This window comes from Electrophorus electricus, chromosome 17 (genome assembly GCF_041902795.1).
Source record: "Electrophorus electricus isolate QZ-2024a chromosome 17, ASM4190279v1, whole genome shotgun sequence".
In the NCBI taxonomy this organism is placed as follows: domain Eukaryota; kingdom Metazoa; phylum Chordata; class Actinopteri; order Gymnotiformes; family Gymnotidae; genus Electrophorus; species Electrophorus electricus.
Genome location: NC_137513.1, coordinates 16424086 through 16445424, shown reverse-complemented (window position 1 = coordinate 16445424; position 21339 = coordinate 16424086). Strand labels below are relative to the sequence as shown.

At 43.4% G+C, this 21339-nt stretch overlaps 1 protein-coding gene across 2 annotated transcripts; it reads right to left on the bottom strand.

The window, feature by feature from the left end:
* Window positions 1-176: 176 nt before the first annotated feature.
* kifap3b (kinesin-associated protein 3b) lies at window positions 177-20618 on the bottom strand. 2 transcript variants are annotated; one of them, XM_027028102.3, is made up of 20 exons: window positions 20436-20618; window positions 19931-20062; window positions 19581-19732; window positions 18765-18826; window positions 18491-18632; window positions 18044-18143; window positions 16097-16221; window positions 15647-15745; window positions 15059-15237; window positions 13718-13880; window positions 11980-12080; window positions 10046-10154; window positions 9603-9715; window positions 9094-9259; window positions 8794-8919; window positions 7383-7481; window positions 6845-6930; window positions 5556-5721; window positions 5029-5107; window positions 177-1700 (listed from the first exon to the last, which is right to left on the bottom strand). In XM_027028102.3, exons 1-20 carry the CDS (start codon window positions 20465-20467, stop codon window positions 1616-1618), a joined length of 2316 nt encoding a protein of 771 aa, XP_026883903.1. In that variant the 5' UTR covers window positions 20468-20618; the 3' UTR covers window positions 177-1615. The 2 variants fall into 2 exon arrangements, with proteins under 2 accessions (XP_026883903.1, XP_026883911.1); XM_027028110.3 differs by having other exon boundaries at window positions 18765-18823.
* Window positions 20619-21339: the final 721 nt, after the last annotated feature.

Below are 21339 nucleotides of genomic sequence, written 5' to 3'. Positions count from 1 at the left end.
TGATTAATTAGTCATCCTGTTGGGGGTAAAATGGTGATTAATGGTAATAAGTTAATCACTTAACATCTGTTGAAGTTTACAGTTGTAATGCTGGCTGATAGAGAAGACAAGCTAAGTGAAGCTAGCTAAGTAACCAACAAAGTTTGAGTTTTAAAAGCAGATTAAAGTGGACTACCTTGTCAAGCAACAGGTCATTATTTCCATTTTTATTTATGTAACTTAAACATAAACAACCATAATAATTAATACCTATTACCTAACTCATTTTAAGTTATTTATAAACTTTTGTAAGTAGAGTCTTTTTGTAAAATGGTACCTTTATGTTTTATAATGAGTAAGGCTACTGATTCTAGGCTTCTAGGTCCTTATAGCAGTAAATGTGTTTATGATCTAACCAGGCACCTTTTGTAAAGAATGCAATTCGGTTAATATGAACCATAAAAAGCAGTAAAGCAATTGGTAATGATAGAAATATTATAATTAATTTTAACATAAATAATGAGCATCTTTGACAGTGATGAAAAAAAAAAAAATTAGGTAAACATTAAAAGTGGGTTTCCTCTCTCCCATTACTACACAGAAACAAAGACAGACACACACAGTGTCAAATTATTAATAATAACAAACAAATATTAATCACAATATCAGACCAACAAAGATGCTAACTTCAGCAGATCTTTGAGAATAGACCCTGTAAACCCAGGTAGTCAGTCAGTCAAACACACAGACACACAACTGGAAATACCAGTTTTGAAGTTAATACTGCCTGTTTGACCTTAATTATCTTAATTCTACACATACTATGCAAGCATTTGAAATTACATAAAATTAAATATACTACGATCTGTACAAATTAAATAAGTAAGGTTGCACATCAGTAAGTTTACGTATTCCATCAGCCTACAAAGTGTTTTAGAATTTCATAATTCATCATGTATGATAAAGTGTTTGCAGTTGCTGTATCTTGCAATGAATAAATTGCTGGGTTATTCTTTAGACAGAGGACAATGGAGTTTCTGCAAGATAAACACAATGCAACAGTTCAAGAACACTAACAAACAGAAAAAAGAGAAATTATGTAAACACATTCAAGTATGTATGACATTTTAGCCAGAAAAGTAGACTGGAATGGAAGAGTTAAATTACAGTTAATTGGTTATGCCAAGGTTAATATTAAAGTGCAGTCTGTTCATTATTAATAAAAACAAAAATGAACCTTAAAAAGGATGTATAAATAATATAAATAAATAATAAGCCTATACTAAAAATGGCAACACATTTCAGTAAAGTTAACATGAGCACTACAAAAAAAAAAACAAAAAAAAAAAACACAACTATGAATCAGTTCTCTTCACAGCGACATCACAATATGCAGTGTGTCACTCTACCCTGTACGGAGCGACAGTTCAGCATGGGGGATGCTCGCCTATGGTCAGCCCCCAGGTTATGCCGATCCTTGAACTAAAGAGCAGCCTTAGGCAATCTCAATCTCAATCCACCCTTGCTGTCTGCATGTGACGGTCTAATCTGGACCCCTGGTGTAAAAAGCTTCAGCCTGTTCCCCTGGTCAGAAAGCATGGGAGCGGAGAACCAGGCCGGTGATGATGCGTCGCCTCTAGCTGGAAGCTCCATGCCCCTGGTAGAAGGGTTCGTCCGGGCGAAAACCGTAGGCAGTGGCAGGACGCCCATTGGATCCATTGCTGAGAGGAGAGAAGCGACAGCAAATAAGAAGAATTGCCCCCCCCCCCAAAAAAAAAAACAAACAAACAAAAACACATGCATGTAGCCACTAGATGGCGGTCTTTCACTCATCATGATGTTGACATGCTTTTGACATGTCAAAACCATCTGGGATGCATCATGTACAGTCGGTTTGTAGACCTATTATACTGATGAACTTGATATGACAATCAAATAAGATAGACCAGGCCAAAATCTAAACAGTACACCATGAACCCATTTAGGCATTTATGGTGGTTAGACCCCTGCTGTTTCTGTGTAATTCTGCCTAAAGATGTTATTACTGCGAGTAGGAGTCAGCCACTGTCGATCAGCGCCAGAGGTGAGGACTTTCAATACTGGTTTTGCACGCGGTGAGTTGATCTTGGTCTGAGCGTACTGTACGCAAACCCACTGGGTGACAATTTAAGTGGCCGGAGAGCACAAAGCTGGTAAGCCCCCACAGCGTGCAGTTCTGCCAGGAAGAAGACCATAAAGCGGGAGAGGCGTGACGTGGTGATGTCACACTTCCTCCTCAGACGGGGTCTCCCAGCCTGCGGGCCGGCTGGCTTACCATGAACGCGGAAGTCCTGATGGAGTCCAGTGGCGTTTCCACTCACACGAGTTCACCCGTTCAGTCTCTCACTGCTGCTTCCACTGAGTACGCCTTTAAACGTGTAGCATGTAAAATATGAGCTGTTTGCTCTGCGCCTCTGCGCACACACGACAGTGTGTTGTTTTTAGCCCCAAATCACTTCCAGCCATCATTTACAGAAACCCGCCAATGTTCCTTTTCCTCTCGCTCACTCTCTCTGCTGTCTGAAATACATCTTTTTCCTATTGCCCGGCCAGGCCTGTCAGCCTAAATCTGAGCTCCAGGTAAGAGTAGGAGTATGCAGACTCCCGTGCTGGGTTCCTGGGATCGGAGGGGAGCTGTTGTCCTGCTCTCCAGGACTTGAAGCAGTGCATAAGCAGCCCCTAAACATCCCTGGCCAGCCCTGGCCCAAAGACAGAAATACAATCCTCTATTACCTTACAGCAGCAATGTGCCCATGCAACATGAAAGGCCTGAATCCTCAGTGCTGCTGGGCATGGGATTAGTCAGTGAATGAATCACCATGGCTAAAAGGTTATGAACACACATGCACACAAAATCCAACATCTTATAACGTGTATTAATAAATAAATAAATAAATACATTTTAAAAGCCTACAGGAGTTGGGAAAAGGTCACTTTTATTGCTTATGCTCATCATGTTACTCATTTCTGACTTCAGGTTGACATCGGCAGCTCATTCATCCTGGTATGTTTTCAAAAGATTCTCTCCCCCTCCAGCATGACCCACATGATGAACATGGCATGTGACTTGTTACCTGCAGACAGCTGGTGAAATAAAGCTGATGCCTGTGGTCCCAAAAAGCACAGCGCAGCAACTCTCTCTCCCTGGATACACTGGACATTAGACAGGAATCTGATCTGTGCATAGCCCATTTCCGGCCAGTTAAAGTCCAGCATGTCACCTGCCCATCTGTAATGGCCCAATAAAAGAGGAAGTGCGGGTATGTGTGTGTGTGTGTGTGTGTGTGTGTGCGCGCGCGCGCGGTTTTTTTTGGGGGGGGGGGGGGGCGTCCCCTCCCAGGAGGGGTCGGAGGACGTCTGGCTGGGGGCGCCTGTAAATGCAGCCGCTTTAAAACCCACTCTGTTTTACTGTTCTGAAGGGTGAGACGGCACAGGAAGTGGGCCTCTGTTGCTTCATAAAGCTAGAACTCCACCCCCCCACCCCCCAAAGTTGTTCTGCAGGCTCCTGCTTTGATCTCCTGCTCCTGCCACGTCTCTGGTTACGTGGACCGAGCCTGGCTTGGCCATCTCGACAGCCCGGCCCCCCACTCCAACCCCCGCCATGTGGCTACAGGGGAACGCTCTCCTCATTTCCCCTCAGACCAGCCTTTATTCTTCCCTAATGCCTCCTACAGTCCGTGCTGTGTCCTGTGCTGGCTGTGAGCATCATCCGTGTGCGCACACATGCAAAGATCAGGGTTTCTCTGGGGGACCCGAGTGCGTATGATGATAGGGTTGTTGATTGTGAAAACATACCTGACCTCCTTCACTGGCCAATCAGCATGCACTGATTTCAAACACCAAATCTCAATCTCAAATAACCAACTTAATACCACAGTGCACTAAAATACCAAAGCAATACCAAAATCAGCTCAAACACCCAGTCAAATCAATTCCACAATAACCATAACCACAGAATCTATAACCACAGCAACTTCAAATACCAGTTCACACCAGCTTCCCTGAATGCCTACCATCTGGTCAGCAGGTGAAGCTCATTCTCTCCAAAAAGCACTGCTTATATACATCATTTCACAAGTGTTGAATAAAGTCTGTGAACTCCATATGATTATTATTATTCTGACCTCTGCTACTCTGAGAGCGGCTTGTTCAAATTAAGCCACTCACCCAAGAGTGCCAATTCCATCCTAAGCCCACACAAAGATGGATCTGAGATGCATTACTTTACAATGAGCCAGGGGTACCACTCACCCCACCTGGAGATTGTCCCAGCTCACCCCACACCCACATGACAGCCCCGCAACACTCAACACCCAGCCGTCAGTCTGCACAGCAGCTCAACACCGCCCCAGCCCAAACACCCGGACCGGGATACAGCCTTCAGCCACCACTCTGAGGAAAATCGGCTTCGGCGCGAATACAAAACGAAGGCTAGTCACAGTGCCTTGTACGTATTAAACCTGGGGATCCATTTCCTCAATATCTTCTCCAAAAGCCTGGAGGTGGAGGCAGTCAAGATGAAGGTGTGTGTGTGTGTGTGTGTGTGTAGGAGGGACATGTTATTTCATTTGTGTGTACAAACAGGACAATGAATGTGCCTGATTCTTCTGCCTGTGAAAATCTTAAAAGGTATGTTTATTTTCACGCCAAACAGAGTTGTTTGAGGGAGGACAGGATCAAACTTTAGGCCCCAGAGAGAAGAAAGAAGTTTAGCAGTTTCTAAAAACATGCATGTTTGTTACCCTATTTCACTGGGCAAAAAAAAAAAAAACCTTTCTAGATATTGGGATAAAACAACTTTTTCTGTGATCCATGATGAGTTAATATAATTACAATAAAAAAAAGCACATATTGAGCCATCTATTATAAAATAACTTAATGGGAATCTGATATAAACAAACAAAAATGGGGTTATCACAGAGTCTGGCTTTGATGAAATGAAAAACAGGTCTTCTATAGATAAAGCTATCTGCATGAATCTACCTCTGGGCAAAGACTGATCTAACTTACCAGACGCTGAAGTCTCCGTTTGGAGAGTGGAATTGACCGTAGGGCTCTGGGCTGAGGCCTGGCTCAGAAGACATCCCATCTGCACATACACACACGTGCACACACACAGACACACACATGGAAAGTACAAACATGAGAGGCATGCACCCAGCTGAGGCACTTTCTCTTCAAAACGCAACCCATTAATCTCCTCGACAGCCTGTCCTCAACAATGTTACCACTGATACTTCCACAGGAACCTACTTTATACAATAAAATTGGAAGGAACATTTTTTACAATTAAAATGAACTTAAAACAAAATTTTCCAGTAAGATACACTATATGGACAAAGCCTAAAGTCAAAAATTTGTTCAGAAAACTCCACATATTGCAAACAATGTACAGGCCTCGACTGTGCAGAATTCAATGCTGAGTATGTGTGTCCAATCTTGCTGATACTGCAGAGGAGCTTTAGTGTGCATGCCTTTGTCTGTGTGTGGGTGTGTGTGTGTGTGTGTGTGTGTGTGTGTGTGTGTCTACGGCTGACCAGTACTGTAGAAGAGGTCAGGTCTCTCCAGGGCATCTGGGTCGTCTCCATAGAGGTAGGGCTCAGAGTCGTCCATCTGTCTGCTCTCTACCATCTCCAGCCACTGGGAATTGTGCCAGCGGAACTTCTCACTCTGGATCTTACGACCCCACTCCTCGTCATACTCCTGTGTACACACGTACACACACACACACACACACACCAAAATGCCTTGGTGTGAGCTGAACTGTGTCTCAGCTCCCACTCCCAGACACCTTTATTTACCTAAGGGCTAACTCTGTGGGGCTATGCCCACCCACACAAATGCAAGGCAAAAGTTGTAGTCTTTTGGCCCAATGACCAAAGGGAAAGTTGACCATTCCTTATTGGATCTTTGTGCCAGTGTGGCTATAGGCCTCTCTCACCCCCCACCCGCACGTCTCTCTCCCCACACCTTCTTTGCTCACACTTGCACAGCTCTGACCTCCACTTCAGACTGTCTGTGTCTCCACAAGACCCCTTTTGGTCTCTCTCTCCTTAAAGCATCCTTCCAATCCCCTTCTCCCTGAGCCTCAAACCTTTCATGGGCTCTCTTCACAGACCCATGATTCTCTACCCCAAACCCTGCCTCCATTAGGTAATGAGGGTGGCATGGAAGAAGAGCTGCAGCAGGGTCAGACAGGAGGGCTGAGTGTGCAGTGGGCAGAGCATGTCACAGGCTGCTGCTGGAGCTCAGAGCCAATGCTCTGTCCCAAGGCCTGTGCGATGGCCAGGGCTTCCTGCTGCCGGCTGCTCCGCTGAATGAAAATGGGGATTAATCAGGGGGGCCCCCCGTGGCCGAGCCTGAGCAAACACACAGCACCTCTCTCCCCTCTGCACTCGCCATTAATCATACAGACAGCAGCGCGGTGTGGGGAAGAGCCCAGGGCCAAGGGCCCAAAACACAGCTCTCAGTACCCATGAGAATACAGGCATATGCCTGCCTATGCACACAACAAAAAAGCATGCACATACTCACGCAAGCACATAGACATACATGTAAGCTCACCCCCATACACACCCTGCCAGGCAAACCAGCATCTCGGCTCACTGTCCAAGTCAACGCATCACTGCACGCTCGTGCAGTGCTGGAGCCAACTCGCTAACCTAATGCCGTTCACGTGCGACCTCTCCTTCGCCGTGGACACGGACCATGTTCCCCCAGTCCTTTTCATGTGGTGGAGCACGCTCATGAGGTCAACTAGCACTGGCTAGCTCTCAGCCGCCATTACCAAAAGCTGACTTAATCAGAACAAGTCTTCAGTACTTACTGCTATAATGTCCAACGTGTTGTCACACACTTTCCTGATTTCGGTGTTCTTGTCATGCATGAGGTCGATGAGATAGGCAGGAGCCTCTGATTAGCTGAGTTCAGGACCCAACACACAGGTTGAAAAAGGAGTTATTTAATGGCTGATACACAAGGATTGTCTGACTTTTCTTGTGGGCAAGCATTCCAAGAGCTAATTTATCTTAAATGTGGACTAATCCTAGTACTGGACTAAATAACTGGTAGAGGTATCCCATGATGAATCATCACCATTTAAACTTGACAAGATGCAAGTATTTATGGTAGAATAATATGTTAATATAAATAATTCCGTATACATGACAGTATTTATCTTTACACGCCTTCATGCTTTGCTGTTGTTCAGAGCACAGGCTAACAACATTTACGTGACCTGTTGTGATGTGCTTGGCTCTTTCCACTCTTGTCTATAGTTTGTATAGTTTGAATCTAGCTAATATTTCTAGAGTCTGAATATGCCTTATAACGTCCTGATGATGCAGGGCTCACAGAGCGGATACGAGTGTCCTTAATGATGACATCTCTGGTGGCTTGATGGAAGACCATCTGATAGAAAACATAAATGATCTGGCACACAAACTCGTCATCTTCTTGCTGGGCTATACGCACACACACGCACACGCACACACAGAAAATTGAAACAGCATGTAGAGAACATACCAATAACCTTTGTAATATAGTGAGTAACAGTAGGAAACAATTTCAACCATTCAGTAATAAACTAACAAACCAAAAGACCCCGCCCCCGTGTCTGTACATGGGGGGGCGGGGGAGACAATCAAAGAGACAAGAGAGAGACTGCTTTGACACATACTATTACACAGATGTTAGTTCATGTAAGACGACATTTAAAACCCTGACAAAATGAGGAAAAGCTTATGAAGCAGCGCTCTCGTGAGAAGCTTCCATCTGGAGAGAGAATCAGGCCCTCTTCTGAACAATGCAGGTGTCTCCTATGGAGAAACATGTACTGATACTCACCCCTTTCCCCCCACTTTAATAAAAGCCTTTAATTCAGTTTTAATTCAGAGCTGTCTAACCTCTTTTCCCAGTAAAGACAGAACAAGGACCAGCTGCTTCCACGAAACAGGAAACGTCACACCGATACAGACAACTGCGCATCACCTCAACCTTCCACTGACTCAAGCTTCCATGAAACAGGAAATGTCACACTGATACAGAAAACTGCACATCACCTCAACCCTCCACTGAGTCAAGCTCACATCAACATCATAATAAGTGCTGTGGGGTACCCACAGAACCCAGGTTCCTTTAACAAAACACAGGCAATACACAAAGAAAACCAAAACACCAAAGCCTAAAAGATTTAAGATGAAAGCTACTTCACTTACTCCAATGTGTTATGCATGCAGCAACCAAAATACTAGGACCTTTTGCTGTTATTCTTCTCTGTTCTCGGTGTGTGTGTTTTATATATATATATATATATATATATATATATATATATATATATATATATATATATATATATATATATATATATATATATATATATATATATATATATATATATATATGCGCGTGTGACCACTCCATCGCAACTGTCACATTCCACTAAGCACCCTGCAGATACAGAGAACCACCCTTATCCTTGCCTGCTCTTCAGCCTAATTATTGTAATGCAATGTTTATTTAGTCTAAATAAACTCCTCACAACTCATTCCCTTTGCTGCAAAGACTGAAAACCCACCGGGCACAGCAGGAAGTGGAAGCTGACCCTGAATGGGGGGAGACGCACAGTGCCCAGTCAGCTGAGCTGGTCGGACAGAAGTAAGGGGAAACATCTCAGAATTGTCCCCCCGATTTGCGCTAATGAATAATTGAAGGAACGCATTCGTGGAATGGCCATGTTGTTGTAACCTCAGTGCTGGGTATCATCTGTGGCCTCACCATTGAGAAGCTCGATCAGGGCAGGGATGATGCCCGACTTGGCCAGCATGGCGGCACAGGAATCATCCATGGACACAGTGCCGATCATAATAACCACCTCCAGGATCAGGTCATCCTCCGCTGAGCCTAAAACATGGTGGGGTCAAAGATCAAAGGTCAGGGACTTTGACTTAAAACAGTTACACTGTCCACAACATACAAGGACACACACTCACACCAGCATATATAATACACTTGCATAGCAATTTTAAGTTCCATACAGACAGACAGACAGTCAGACAGAGAGACAGCTGCTGTTACCAGGTTTAAGGCGGTCTTTGAGATAGGGCACCAGATTATATTCCCTCAGCAGGAGTTCCCAGTCCAGGTCAGGAATGGTGAGGTTTGCCAGTGTTCCCAAGCACTCAATCACAAACTCCTCATCCTCCTCTGGACTGATCTGAGCAGCGAGGTCACCCACATAATCCTGCAGTATGCCACACGACCACTTAGCATGCTGGTCGAAGGCCAAATGGCTTGTCACATACCAAATGAACTTTTACAGTTCTCAGAGCCAACTACATTTCACCACACATTGTTAAATACTTTCATCAAATGTATTATCTGTGACAGATATATGAAGCCTATGAAATTATATGAAACGTCCACTAAATGAAAGGAATATTAAAGCATTTGCAGTCTACTCCAGCAAGACAGCATTATCAGAAGGGAGATCAAGTTAATCCTGAACGCAGGTTCCATGAAGTGGGAGGGGCTGGATGAGGTGGTAGGGACTAAGCAGTGGGAGGAGCCTCGAGATAAAGTCTCACCAGGAAGAGCTGTTTGAGAGGGCCATCGTGCTGTGAAACATTCCTAATCATTTTCATAAGCAGGGGGTCCTTAAACTTAAGAGCCCTCTTCATTAGCATCTTCAGGCCATTTCCTGCAAATAAGAATCCATTCTTTAACTAAACACATGAATCAATCAAAAACTAGTAACAGTAACTATTCAGTCTTGTGGGTCTACATAAAACATACAAAAAATATTTAAATGTAACTGATAAACATTTTAAGGATTACTCCCATTTCAATAAATAGTACAAGATGTTTCAATTTAACATAACAAGCATGTTTGTTAGCTGCACAGAATAAGTCAACTGTTCATTTGATCTATTGTTTTTTGGGTTTTTTTACATATTGTCTTTTGTGGCCCAGTGCCTTTGTCCTGTTTGGAGGGAGTGACTAGCCCAGTGCTTTTGTGTCCTCACTGTACCTTCACAGATAATCTGTGCATTCCTCTTGTTAGCCGCCAGGTTGATGCAGAAGGAGATCAGCTCAGAATCAATCTTCTCCTCTCTGTGTTCAAACAGCATCTTCATCAACTGTGTACACACACACACAATCACAGCAATTACCACCACTACACATTGTACCCAGCTACAAACTAGAAATAACTGCATTTCGGGTAATACTTTTTACAAATCATACTGTCCATCACTGCAGGTTATGATTTTTGTTTTAACACCAGCCACTCGAGAACATTTTGACATGCAACTCAGGGTACTGCTTCCAGGTCTGCTTCCTCACTTCCAGAATTCTGTCCATGAGTGCACTGAACAGCAGGGGTTGATCTGGCCAACGCAGTTTCCTCAACAGGACATAAAAAAAGGAACCCATGTCTTTCCTGTCAGGCTGAGATATCAGTGGTTGCATGCTTGAGGTGGGGAATGTGATTAGTGTTTGCATCTATAAGCCAAAAGGAGCTGGGACAATATGCTCACGTCCGCTCTGATCAAATTGGCCCTGACGCTGATAAGAACTCCAACGTGAGCCAACTTTGGAGAGGGATGAAGAGAAACTCTTCTGGGCTATGTGGAGTATATCCGCCAAGGCATTAAAAAGACCAGGCAGGGCCATGAAGAGGCAACAATCACACAGTTCCCATATTGAGTATCACATAGCTGCTCCCAGCCTCCAAATCACGCAGTCTAGACTCCGTGGCACCTGTCTGCCGTCGTTCGTCTGAGACCAGAGACCTGGCTGCGCACTCCCACATCCTCTCTCCTACGTCCCTCTCGCTTGCCTTACCTCCATCCCTTAAAGCCCCTCCAGGCATTTCCTCATACCCTTATACACACACAGACACACACATACAGAGACACATACACCCCTCCCATCTTTGAGTGATTAGACTGGAAGCCCTGTGTGACAGGGGAATGCATGTCCTGTGGCAGGTCTTTCAGTGCTGGTAGGGAACCCAGAGAAAAGAGGGGGGTTTGACCTAAACCCTCCCTACAGGGGAGCACAGGCCCAAGCTGTGGCGAGGCCAAGGCAGAGGGTGGACAGGGGCCCCGGGAGGCCGAGATGGGATAGGCGCAAGAGGTAGGTGGAGATGGAAAGATGAGGGAAGAGATTGGGGGGTGGTGTAATACTGAGCGAGTGATACAGCATAAAAGCTGATGTAGATTTCAGAAAGGCTCCAGCATCACACACACATAACTTCAGGCCACAGGCCAGGTGATTAGACTGGGGACCACCTCTCCTCCTCCTAATTTTTTTAACAAGTGTATGTTTGGAATTTTCACCCAATTAGAGAAGACAAGCATTTTAAGGATGGCATCAATCAGGCATTTCATGGAAACAGGAGCGAGGGTAACACTGGTGACCCAACAGTGACCCAGTGGCTTTTGTTACATGTGCACTGCTCCCTCTTTGGGACCCATAGGGGCAGTGCAGGAGAAGGAGCCAATCACACCTGCTTTCACAACTCACAGCGGCAGGTCCTAAAAAAGACCAGTCTCCACATCCTCATGTCTGTGTTTATTTGACTGCATTGCTATTCCAGCTGCTCTCTGAGAAGAGTTCAGCCCCCTGAAAGCTCACACAACAAGAATGAGGATGAAGACCCTGAATTTTACACATAAAATAGTAATTCATCTCTTTTGGAGATGTGAGGATTTCTTCAGATCTGTTTCAATGAGCAGTAGCTCCAACCTTTATTGGCTTTGGTAGGTTTGAATCCAACTCGTGTTTGTGCTGTGCTGAATCCCAGTCATGACAACCTGAATCAGATGTGGCAGTGTGGTGTGGTCTTCAGCAGTGAGATGGACATGCACCCAGGTAGCGGTTGCTCAACTGAGAGACAGACTGTCCAGAGGGGTAACCCAACACCACCCCACTGCAAGCTGACCCCCACAACCCCCTTACCTGAGGGATGCACTCAGTGTAGGCGAACATGGACTTGGCGCGGTCGTCCATGCTGATGTGGTACAGGATGCACATCACAATCTGCTTATGGGTCTCATTGCCTGTAGCCCAGAAAGGATAAGGGAAGACTCAGCAGTCTTATTTAAGACCATCTAACTGTTCAGTCCCAGCTGATTAGAAGTAGTATTGGTCTTAAGCATCTGGCTGGCGTAATTACAATTAATTCAAACCCACTTTAGATGGGAAAGAAAACACACACACACACACAGAGAAATTAATAGCACCAAACAAGTTAAATAAAGTGTCTCATTAATAACACTTTCCTCTTCAGAGTAAGGGAGCCCCCTATCTCAGAGACATGAAACACACAGAAGGATCCATTGCCTAAGCACTCATTAAGGCCACGGCAGTGCAAACCTGAGATACTCCACAACACATTAGCACATCAGCCATTAGAACCAGATGTGACCACTAGGGACCCCTGAAAGAAACAGGGGGGAGGGGGGGGGGAAGGACAGAGGGAGGGAGAGAAGAACAGAGACAGCAAGAGAGAGCAAGAGGGAGGGAGGAAAGGGGAGAGGTGGGCCACCTTCTTTTTTTTTTTTAATTGGGAAAACAAGAGGGAGTTGGAATTTTAGTGCGGTTAATAAGCAGAGGCCAATGCAGCTGGGGCCTCGACGCTGTCCCTGGTGGCTGGAACATGTGTTTCCCATTAGGGGCTGCAAGCGTTGCTGACCCACATTACTGCCTCTCTCTCTCTCTCTCTCTCTCTCTCTCTCTCTCTCAGAGAGAGAGAAAGAAAAGAAAAAAGTGAGAAGAGCAAGAAAGAAAAACAAGAAGAGGTAGTGAGCAAGAAAGACAGAGAAGGAGAGAGAGAGAGAGAGAGAGAGAGAGAGAGAGAGAGAGAGAGGAGAGAGACAAAAAATGGAGAAGGCTGAAGGCTTTATGGGAGCTGCCAGGGAGCCTATTAAACTCACCAAATGCTACTAGGGAGAAAACGACTCGCATGTAAAACTCATAGACAATCATATGGAGAGAATTAGTGGCCTGATTTTTTATGCAGTATAAATGAAAAGGCATTGTTTAAACTTGGCAACTCGGAGCACATAACAGTGGAAAATGCATGGCCTTGAACTTGAACTTGTAGCACATGTTAAAGACCAAGCTAATAGGCCAAGCTCACTTGCCTTGCCTGAGTGTACAATGTATTTATTTAAAACCCAGTTGCTCGAGTAATCCCTGGCCGATACAGGACGCTTAAGTAGTCACAGGATTGAGCAGCAGAACTTTGACCTAATATGTGCCTCCATTGGCCCTGTCTGTAGGTGTAGCAGTCAGTGCTGAGCTCTGCTTTCCAAGTAATTGTGCACTCTGCTATGGCCAAACAAAGCATATGCAAAATAGAGTTGATGAAATAGAGAAAGAACAGAACTTCTCTTTGTGGACTCCTTATGACTGTATGACCCAGCCCACGTACAGTGGGTCAGAAGTAGGGATGCATGGGAATATTTGCAGTATACCACATCAGAACTATACCAGATCAATCAGAATGATAACATATGAATCAGCGCTACACCATATATCAGCAGACAGTTGTTTAAAAAACTCCATATACCCATCTGATTTGGTTTAAGTTCTCCATTTTACTTTAAGTTCTCCATTTTTTCTCCAGCAATTTAAGTGTTTCAGTTTAAGTTTTGTTGTGGGTACCAGGGGAGTGAAGCGGAGGGAAGCTGACCGAGCAGAGCTGTGATCTTGGGCAGCAGGCCCACTTGCACCATCTTGGTGCGGAGTCCCGTATCGAAGGAGAGGTTGAGGAGGAGTCGCAGGGTGACGTTCATCACGTCCTCGTGATCGCATGGCACCAGGCAGGCCAGCTTCTCGACAATGTCCATCTCCGCCTGGGCAAAGGGGTGGGTGATAGACAATGAGAGAATCACACGCACTGCAAATGCACAGCAACTCATTACGAACTAAACCCCAAACAAAGCAGCACAGCACCGCATGGTCTTTGTTTACAGCACACGGGAAAACGAGAGTGGAGAAGTCTCTCAGAAAGATTTTAGTCTTAAACCCAAGAAAATCCATTTTCTATAACCTTTTTGCCATAAATGTAATTTTATCTATATTTGTACAACAAGAAAAAATTAACAAATACAGATTCTCAAAACAACTTCCAAGACATTTTTATTAACTATACTATTAAGAAACTATACCAAGGCTACCAGTTCTGGTCCTGGAGCTCTATGGCCCTGCAGAGTTTGGTTTCAACACACATGGCTCTAATATATTCTGATGCTACTGAAAGCCTGGAGTAACTGCATCAGGTGTGTTAGATTAGTGTATGCTGGATGGGGCTTCTTCGAGATCAGAGTTGTGCTTTCTACCTTCACCTCATTGACATCTTTCTTCCATTTGACGGGTGTTTACTGTGTGAACGCGTTGAAAGATTTGACGCCAAAGGCATATTTATTTGATGTGAAACATGAATTTGGTAAGGCAGTACAGGAATATGAAACCATCTGGGCATTTCCTAATTTGGGTTTTTGATAAATGAACACATATAACTTGTTTAACTTGGAAATCGGTTGCAGGTGAAGTGGCTATGGGGCAGCATGGGGTAGCAAGGGGATATGGGAGGAGTAGTTTGTTTGGCTTCATGCACTACATTGTTCCATTCTGAACTGAACCAACTCCTGTGTTACTTTAAAAAAAATGTGGCTTCACTCTAACAATGTGGCTAGGCAAATATAGGAAAAATATGGATATTTCTGGAAATGATCTGATGAGCAAGACTCAGATAAATGCAACCACTTGAGCATCTCTGGTATAGCTTGTATAAGTAAAAAGATAAGTACTGTATACATTTGAGAATTTCAGGTATTCACATTGGGATTATGTAACTCAGGCGTGTTGTTAGTACAAAATGTTCATGTAGGTGCTTAACAGTTAGGAAAAAAAAACACTAACCCCCCCCCCCCAAGTCTCCATTTTCACCGTGATTACATTGATCTGCTCCTAATGTGAATCTAGAAATTTTGAAGATCTGGACAGCAGGAAGACAAAACTGAAAACTCACCATGTCGTTCTTGTTCTCTAGAAAAATGCTGAGCTTCTTGAGGAAGGAGATCACCAACACCAGCAGCTCCTCGTTGTCCCGATCCAGGGTCTTTACCAGTAGGTGCACAATGTTCTTGTTCCTCATCTTTAGCTCTGTCCGTGTATCCTCTGCCAGGTTCAGCAGGAGATACAGAGCCACTGGAACAGCAGCCACGTGGGATGGAGTGTTTAGTGGTTTCAGGGAGGGGAACAAAAATCAAAGATCACAAATTTTATGTCAAATCTTTACTTCTTGTAATTCTTTGTTCACTGCAGCTGTGAGGCTACAGTACACAATAATAACAAGTTATTGAAAAAGTTACTGAAGTCTCTGACCAGGAAGAGGTAAGAATTGTGCAAATCTGATTTTTTTTAAATGAAGAAATATTCCCTTAGTGTGACTACAAGACTGCATTTTATCACTATTCCAGGCTTCTCTAACATGTGAAAGCATAACAATGTGTAGAGCTGCATCCAGTAGAGCTGGAGGAACCATGGGAGCTTTGTTCAGCTTTCTTGTATATTGCAGTAGTGGGAGGGTAAAAAAAGACGAACCGTTGAACAGTACCTCGAAGAAGCTGCTCCTGTTTCACCAAAAGACTCTGATATTTTTTGTAGGCTTTTTCATGCTCCCTTCTCAGATTCTGGTTGTCAGGATCATCGTCACGTAAGAAAATGTCAAAGATTCAAAATCTCGAACTATTAAAAGTTATGCTGCCTATCATAGTTAATATTGGATTTTTTGTTTCAGAACAGCCTTGAAAACCCAGAAAACAAAACGAATTGATTAAACTGTACTGCAGACATTGTTATAATGAGCATTACTATAAAGGACGATACTTAGAAACTTGTGAGCTCTGTGCTCACTAAATCACTGATACCACCCACCCATCTGATCTGCCCACAATTCATGTGTTCACATGTCTTAGGTGTGGCAGGAATTGGAAGAGAATAAAAACATGCTGATAATCCTTCAGGACTGGTGGGGTGCCAGTGATTAGTAGTGCATCAAGGATATAAGCCTTGCTTTTCTTCTGCAGTTCATCCTGCCACAGGTCATATCTCTTCAGCTCGTGCTCCACAATGTTCATGCACAGAGCGCCGATCTTATAGTGTGTGATCAGCCCATGGAACTGTGAGAAGCTGCAACACAAATGGGACTAAAATCAGAAAAAAACCTGAGCCCGAAAACTTGTAACGATGGGTGATACTTTCGATGTTGTCAACTTGAGCCTTGGATGAACAGAAGTTCAATAAAGCACTCTATACTGATCCACTGCAATAACAGTAACAAAAACTGACACCAGGTTTCCCACCCCCCCACCCCCCCCCCCAACCAAACCCCTGCTATTTTCTTTACAACACTTTTTCTTCACCAGCCGTTTTCCTCAACAGCCTTGATAACTTTTGCTCACAAAAAGAAGATTGCTGCTTACTGGCAGCCAAATACCCTGGTCACACACTACTGATAATCGTGAGATTTGCTGTCACACTGCACAGCATTTAAAATGCACTCATGACAACAAACCCATGTGGGGTGAGGTTTTTTTTTGTGTGGTGTGACTGTTGCTGCTTTATTAAAACCACATTCTCGCCAGAGGATGTTTTATGAATCTAAAACTGTACAAGGAAAATCTGGCGAGTGCTATAGAGTTTTAAGCCCTGAAAGCCATTAAGGCTCGCAGTCAGTTGGCTTCCCCCAGCCTCACCACACACACCAAGTCGGTCAGCCGTTCACTGAATCTGAGTGAGCAAGACTGACTATGACTCCAGAGCACCATAAAAAAGGTAAGAGTACAAAACGCGAGAGGGTCCATTCCTGATGAACACCTCGACAGGGCTGAAAGATTGGGACAAATAACTCATCACACGTGTCAAATAAGTATCCAATTCAGGCAAAGAAAAAAAAATATTCCTCTCACTTGTGGTGAGCAGTTTCCACCTCAGTCCTTTGCAAGAGAAGTCCAAGGAAAACAATGGGATTTCATAGGAGCACGGGTTTTCACAGCTCAAATCATTCCTGTCAGCTGCTGCTGTAAAACCAGCAACCTGAGCTTTTGGCATGCTTTAAGAACATTTCATGATTGCATTTTGACATCCATCCACTTGCAAGATGTGCTGTACAGGAGACTGTCAGAATTCTGTGTCCCATCCCTTACTAGCCATTATAAACATGACAAAGCTGACAGCTATAAGAAAGTAATATTTCTAAGGTCACCTCTTAAAAAAATTACCTCAAAGTTTAAAATGAAATTAATAAATTCTACAAGTCATACATGGTCTTTGGGCTTCATATGTGAACCCTTAGAAAAGACATTTCAGTCTCAAACCCTGGTATCGTTTTAACTTGCCTTTTCAATGTGATAATTAGCTGGTGTGTTGAATAAAGTGTGTTAAAGGGCAGGAAAATTGCTTCAGATGTGCTGCTAACCATGCTGTTGCCCTCCAGGACTAGTCTTGACTCTGGGCCTTCAGTAGCCACAGTGGCTACAGAACATGATTGTAACTTAAGAGGTTATGGGTTTGGAAACAGCTGTGGCCTTTAGCAAAGCATTAACTTGGGGCAGCCCACATCCCAAGCAGATCAAAGAGGGGCTGCTCCATACCTGGTTACGTGCTCTGGAGCAAACACGCCAGAAAAATTATGGAATTCCAAATAATCATCAAAGCCATAAATGTGGAAATTATTTTTAAAAAATGCATAATCACCTCAACATATAAACTAATGCTTATACTGCTACTTTTAACTTTCAAAGTTAAATGAACACGTTTTAATAATTTTACTTTTACTTTCTTATTGTTAACATCCTGCATATTATTCTGCCTTCATTTTGTATAATCTGGCCAAGATATCAGAAAAGGTGTCCTCACTAACAAATTTGAGTGATCTTGACTCATGTGTTCTTAATGAGACCCAAGCTATTGGGCTCATGAGGATTAGAGCAGTTCAGAAAGAGACAGATACCTGGAGAAGCAGAAGAAGATATAGACAATTGTGGTGGCCAGCTCCACGCTATGCTTCCAGTCCTCTCTCAACACTCTAGCCAGAGCTCCTAGAGCTGTTTCTGAACAAACATATAACAATGAACACACACCAGATATATGAGCAATCTAAAATGGCCAAAAATAAATAAATTTTAAAAGTACAGTTAGGTACATTAATACCATGAATTAATCATTAATATTTATGGAGATTGGCAGATGCCATTATACAGAGAGACTTACATAATTATCAGCATGACAATTATCAGTATATCCCAGTCCTGGGATCACTTATATCCATAATATCTTTCAAGAGGTAATGTTGACAATGTAGGGTGAAAGCAAGACTAATGATGAAAAACAGAAGCGTTTTGAATGCTGGTTTCCTGGTCTGCTTTTAGAAGCACCAAAGTACTGCACAATATAGTACCATTGTGCAATAGCTCCTCCAAGTTGTCAGGGTTACGGGCCAGATGGAGGATGAGTGTGGAGCCACGGATCTTCTCTGGGACATCCTCATACAGCAACTCCACATAGTCATCGATCTTATTAATGTTGGCCTCCTCATCAATCTGAAACAGAGCAGGCAGTACACGGCTTCAGGGCTGCAAACGACTCTCAGATCACAGAACACACAAAGTCAGGCACTATGATTATGCATTTCCACAAACATTCATTAGTTTGAATATCTTTTATTTCCATACCTCCATGCCTTCAAATGGGGTGAGCTCTCTGGGTTTGACTAGCTTCTTCTCCTCTTTCTCTACTTGTGATAGACAATTATATAAATGCATCAGGAAAAGATGAGATTTTCCCTTAATAATATGGTCATGATATGACATGGAACCTGCAGCAACACTTACAGAAGCACATAGAACACCTCACTGTCCATATATTTCCTCCAGTTCCCAACACATCTTGGCCAAGTAATGAAGAGCTCTATAGCCCCCATTACCTGGCTCAGGTGTATGAGAACTGGAACAGAAACAACACCTGCACTGGATGTGGGTCTCTAAGGATTAGACTCAGAAACCAGATATCTTAGAAAGCTGAGCATGTTACCCATTCCAGTTACTAAAATTGTACTTTATACAGTCAGGGGTCATAGTATTTAATAGTACTATGCTTGTAAGTTTTTTACATTTATTTCTAAAATAGTAGATAAACAATTATTGTGCCATCTTGCACAACATTCACTTCCATATTGCATTTGACATGACATTTTTTTGAAAGCATGGAACTGGGCTGTAACTCACTCACGATTAGCAAGCAGTAAATTCTCCACAAGGTGTGTCCTTGTTTAGTTCTCCTATGCATTAATCTTTGATCTGTTCCATTTTGCATCCAAGGATGCCTCACAATATACCCCTGTACTATATAATAATTGGGTTAATAAACACGTTATTTTACAGGTAAAACAGTGTTCATGCTTTAGTTTTCACGTTTAACTACTGCCTAATAACATCGTCCTCAGCATATTCGCTAGTAATTTTCTTTGGGTTGTTGTATAGCCGCATTACCTTTACTGCTGGGCTTTTTCCGGTTCTGTAAGTAGAAGATCAAGTGCTCCACCTCGGCCAGTTTGGACGGGTGGATGAGTTTGCATTCCTCCACCACCTTCCGGGCCAGGGAAGCTACATCAGTGCTGGCGTTAAGACTTCTCAGTCGTATACTGCGCCAAAACGGAGAACGTGCACAAAACGATTTTTGTTAACGTGAAATATTCCAATGTTAATACGAACACGCACATTTACCAGTGAACCGCGGATAACATGACGCCATATATGAAGGCATAATGTAGCGGTTATACATCAACCATACGCAGAAACGGCGCAATAATCTCAATACTGTATACAAAATTAATGCTTACATTTTTTGAGACTCCTTTCGTTCCTCGTGCATAGCATCTCCCTTTTCGCCCAGGATGGCTGCCTCCACCTCATAGTGAACCACTAACGCTTTTTCTGTGGGATGCACGTCTATATTCCCTGGCTTTACTTTCCTAAATATAGGAAAGCACAATTCTAAGAAATATTATCACGTGAGAAGAATCTATTTATGACAGGTAATCTGTTACAATACTAAAGGCAACATAATAACTGGGGAAGGTTAGAGCCCACGCCCACCGGAGATTATAAAGGATGCGTCTAACCCAGATTTCCCGAGCACCACTTAGACTCAATGCGACAAATGTGGTATACGAATGATTTTGATATGGATCAAAACAAATTGCAGGTAATACTTCAGATATTAAACTTAGCTGGTCACAAACGTTAACGCTGTTCATACAGTATAAATCGGATAAATTTAGGAAGACCAAATCTTGATTTGAAAGGTCGGCTATGCTATGGCTGTAGCAGTTAACTGATTTTTACCGTTTCAGATATTGTGCGTCGTCCGACTGCATTTTAATCCGTTCATGTGAAATCAGTGGAAGCCGGTTAATCTCTCTTTACAATAATAACATGTAAAGGATTTTTTCCCCTGTTGAGAAAACGGAAACAGATACTGCTACAATCATTCGTAGTCCGCCGGTCCTAGAAATCGGTCCACGGCTACACGATCTGTCCTACACGGGACAGGAGTGAGTTTGCGCGCCATCTATAGGGGAGGAGGTAAGGGATTTGGACAGCCGTTGTTCTCACATCAGTGAGTAGCAAGTTTATTAATTACAACCCCTTATCTTCACACAAATTGCGCATTCCAACAAGTCATACTTCACGTGACTGAGGTACGTTGTAACTCAGACAGACCAGCTTTACTAAAGCGCAGGGAGTGTCACAGCTGGACTGTTAAAGAGTGGTTAGAAGTTGACTGGCTGAACCGAAGGTTTATTTTGCATCTAGATAGAGAATTCTATTTGGTGCAAGCAACATGAGTCCATGGAGTCATCATATTTGGTGCCAGCAGTACCAACGGTACCAGTGTTGTCCTGGCACACATTACAGCCACATTATACACACCAAAGAATACTTCCAATGGCATAGAGTATCTGAACATTATTCCTGATTAAGTTCATCCCTTTATAGTCACATTTCATCAAAATTCGAATGGACACTTCCAGGATGAAATATAATATTACATGGAATTTACTGTCACTGAAGCAATGATGTCCTGTTTCTGGAACCATTTCATTGTTGTCATGTTTCTGGAAACATTTCCAGAAACTGATATCATCGCTTCAGTAATCTGCACAGTTCTCGTATCTCAACCATATTGATCACCTCAACCATATTGAGCATCTTTGGGATGAAGTGGACAGGTTGCAGTCATCCATTT

Excerpts from the sequence above, each read along its gene's own strand:
- kifap3b (XM_027028102.3), bottom strand. The coding sequence starts at position 20,467 with ATGCAGTCGGACGACGCACAATATCTGAAACG. Across the intron at positions 13,881-15,058 it reads TAGAGAACAAGAACGACATG|GCGGAGATGGACATTGTCGA; the intron begins GTGAGTTTTCAG and ends CCCTTTGCCCAG. Across the intron at positions 5,108-5,555 it reads TGACCTCTTCTACAGTACTG|ATGGGATGTCTTCTGAGCCA; the intron begins GTCAGCCGTAGA and ends GTGTATGTGCAG.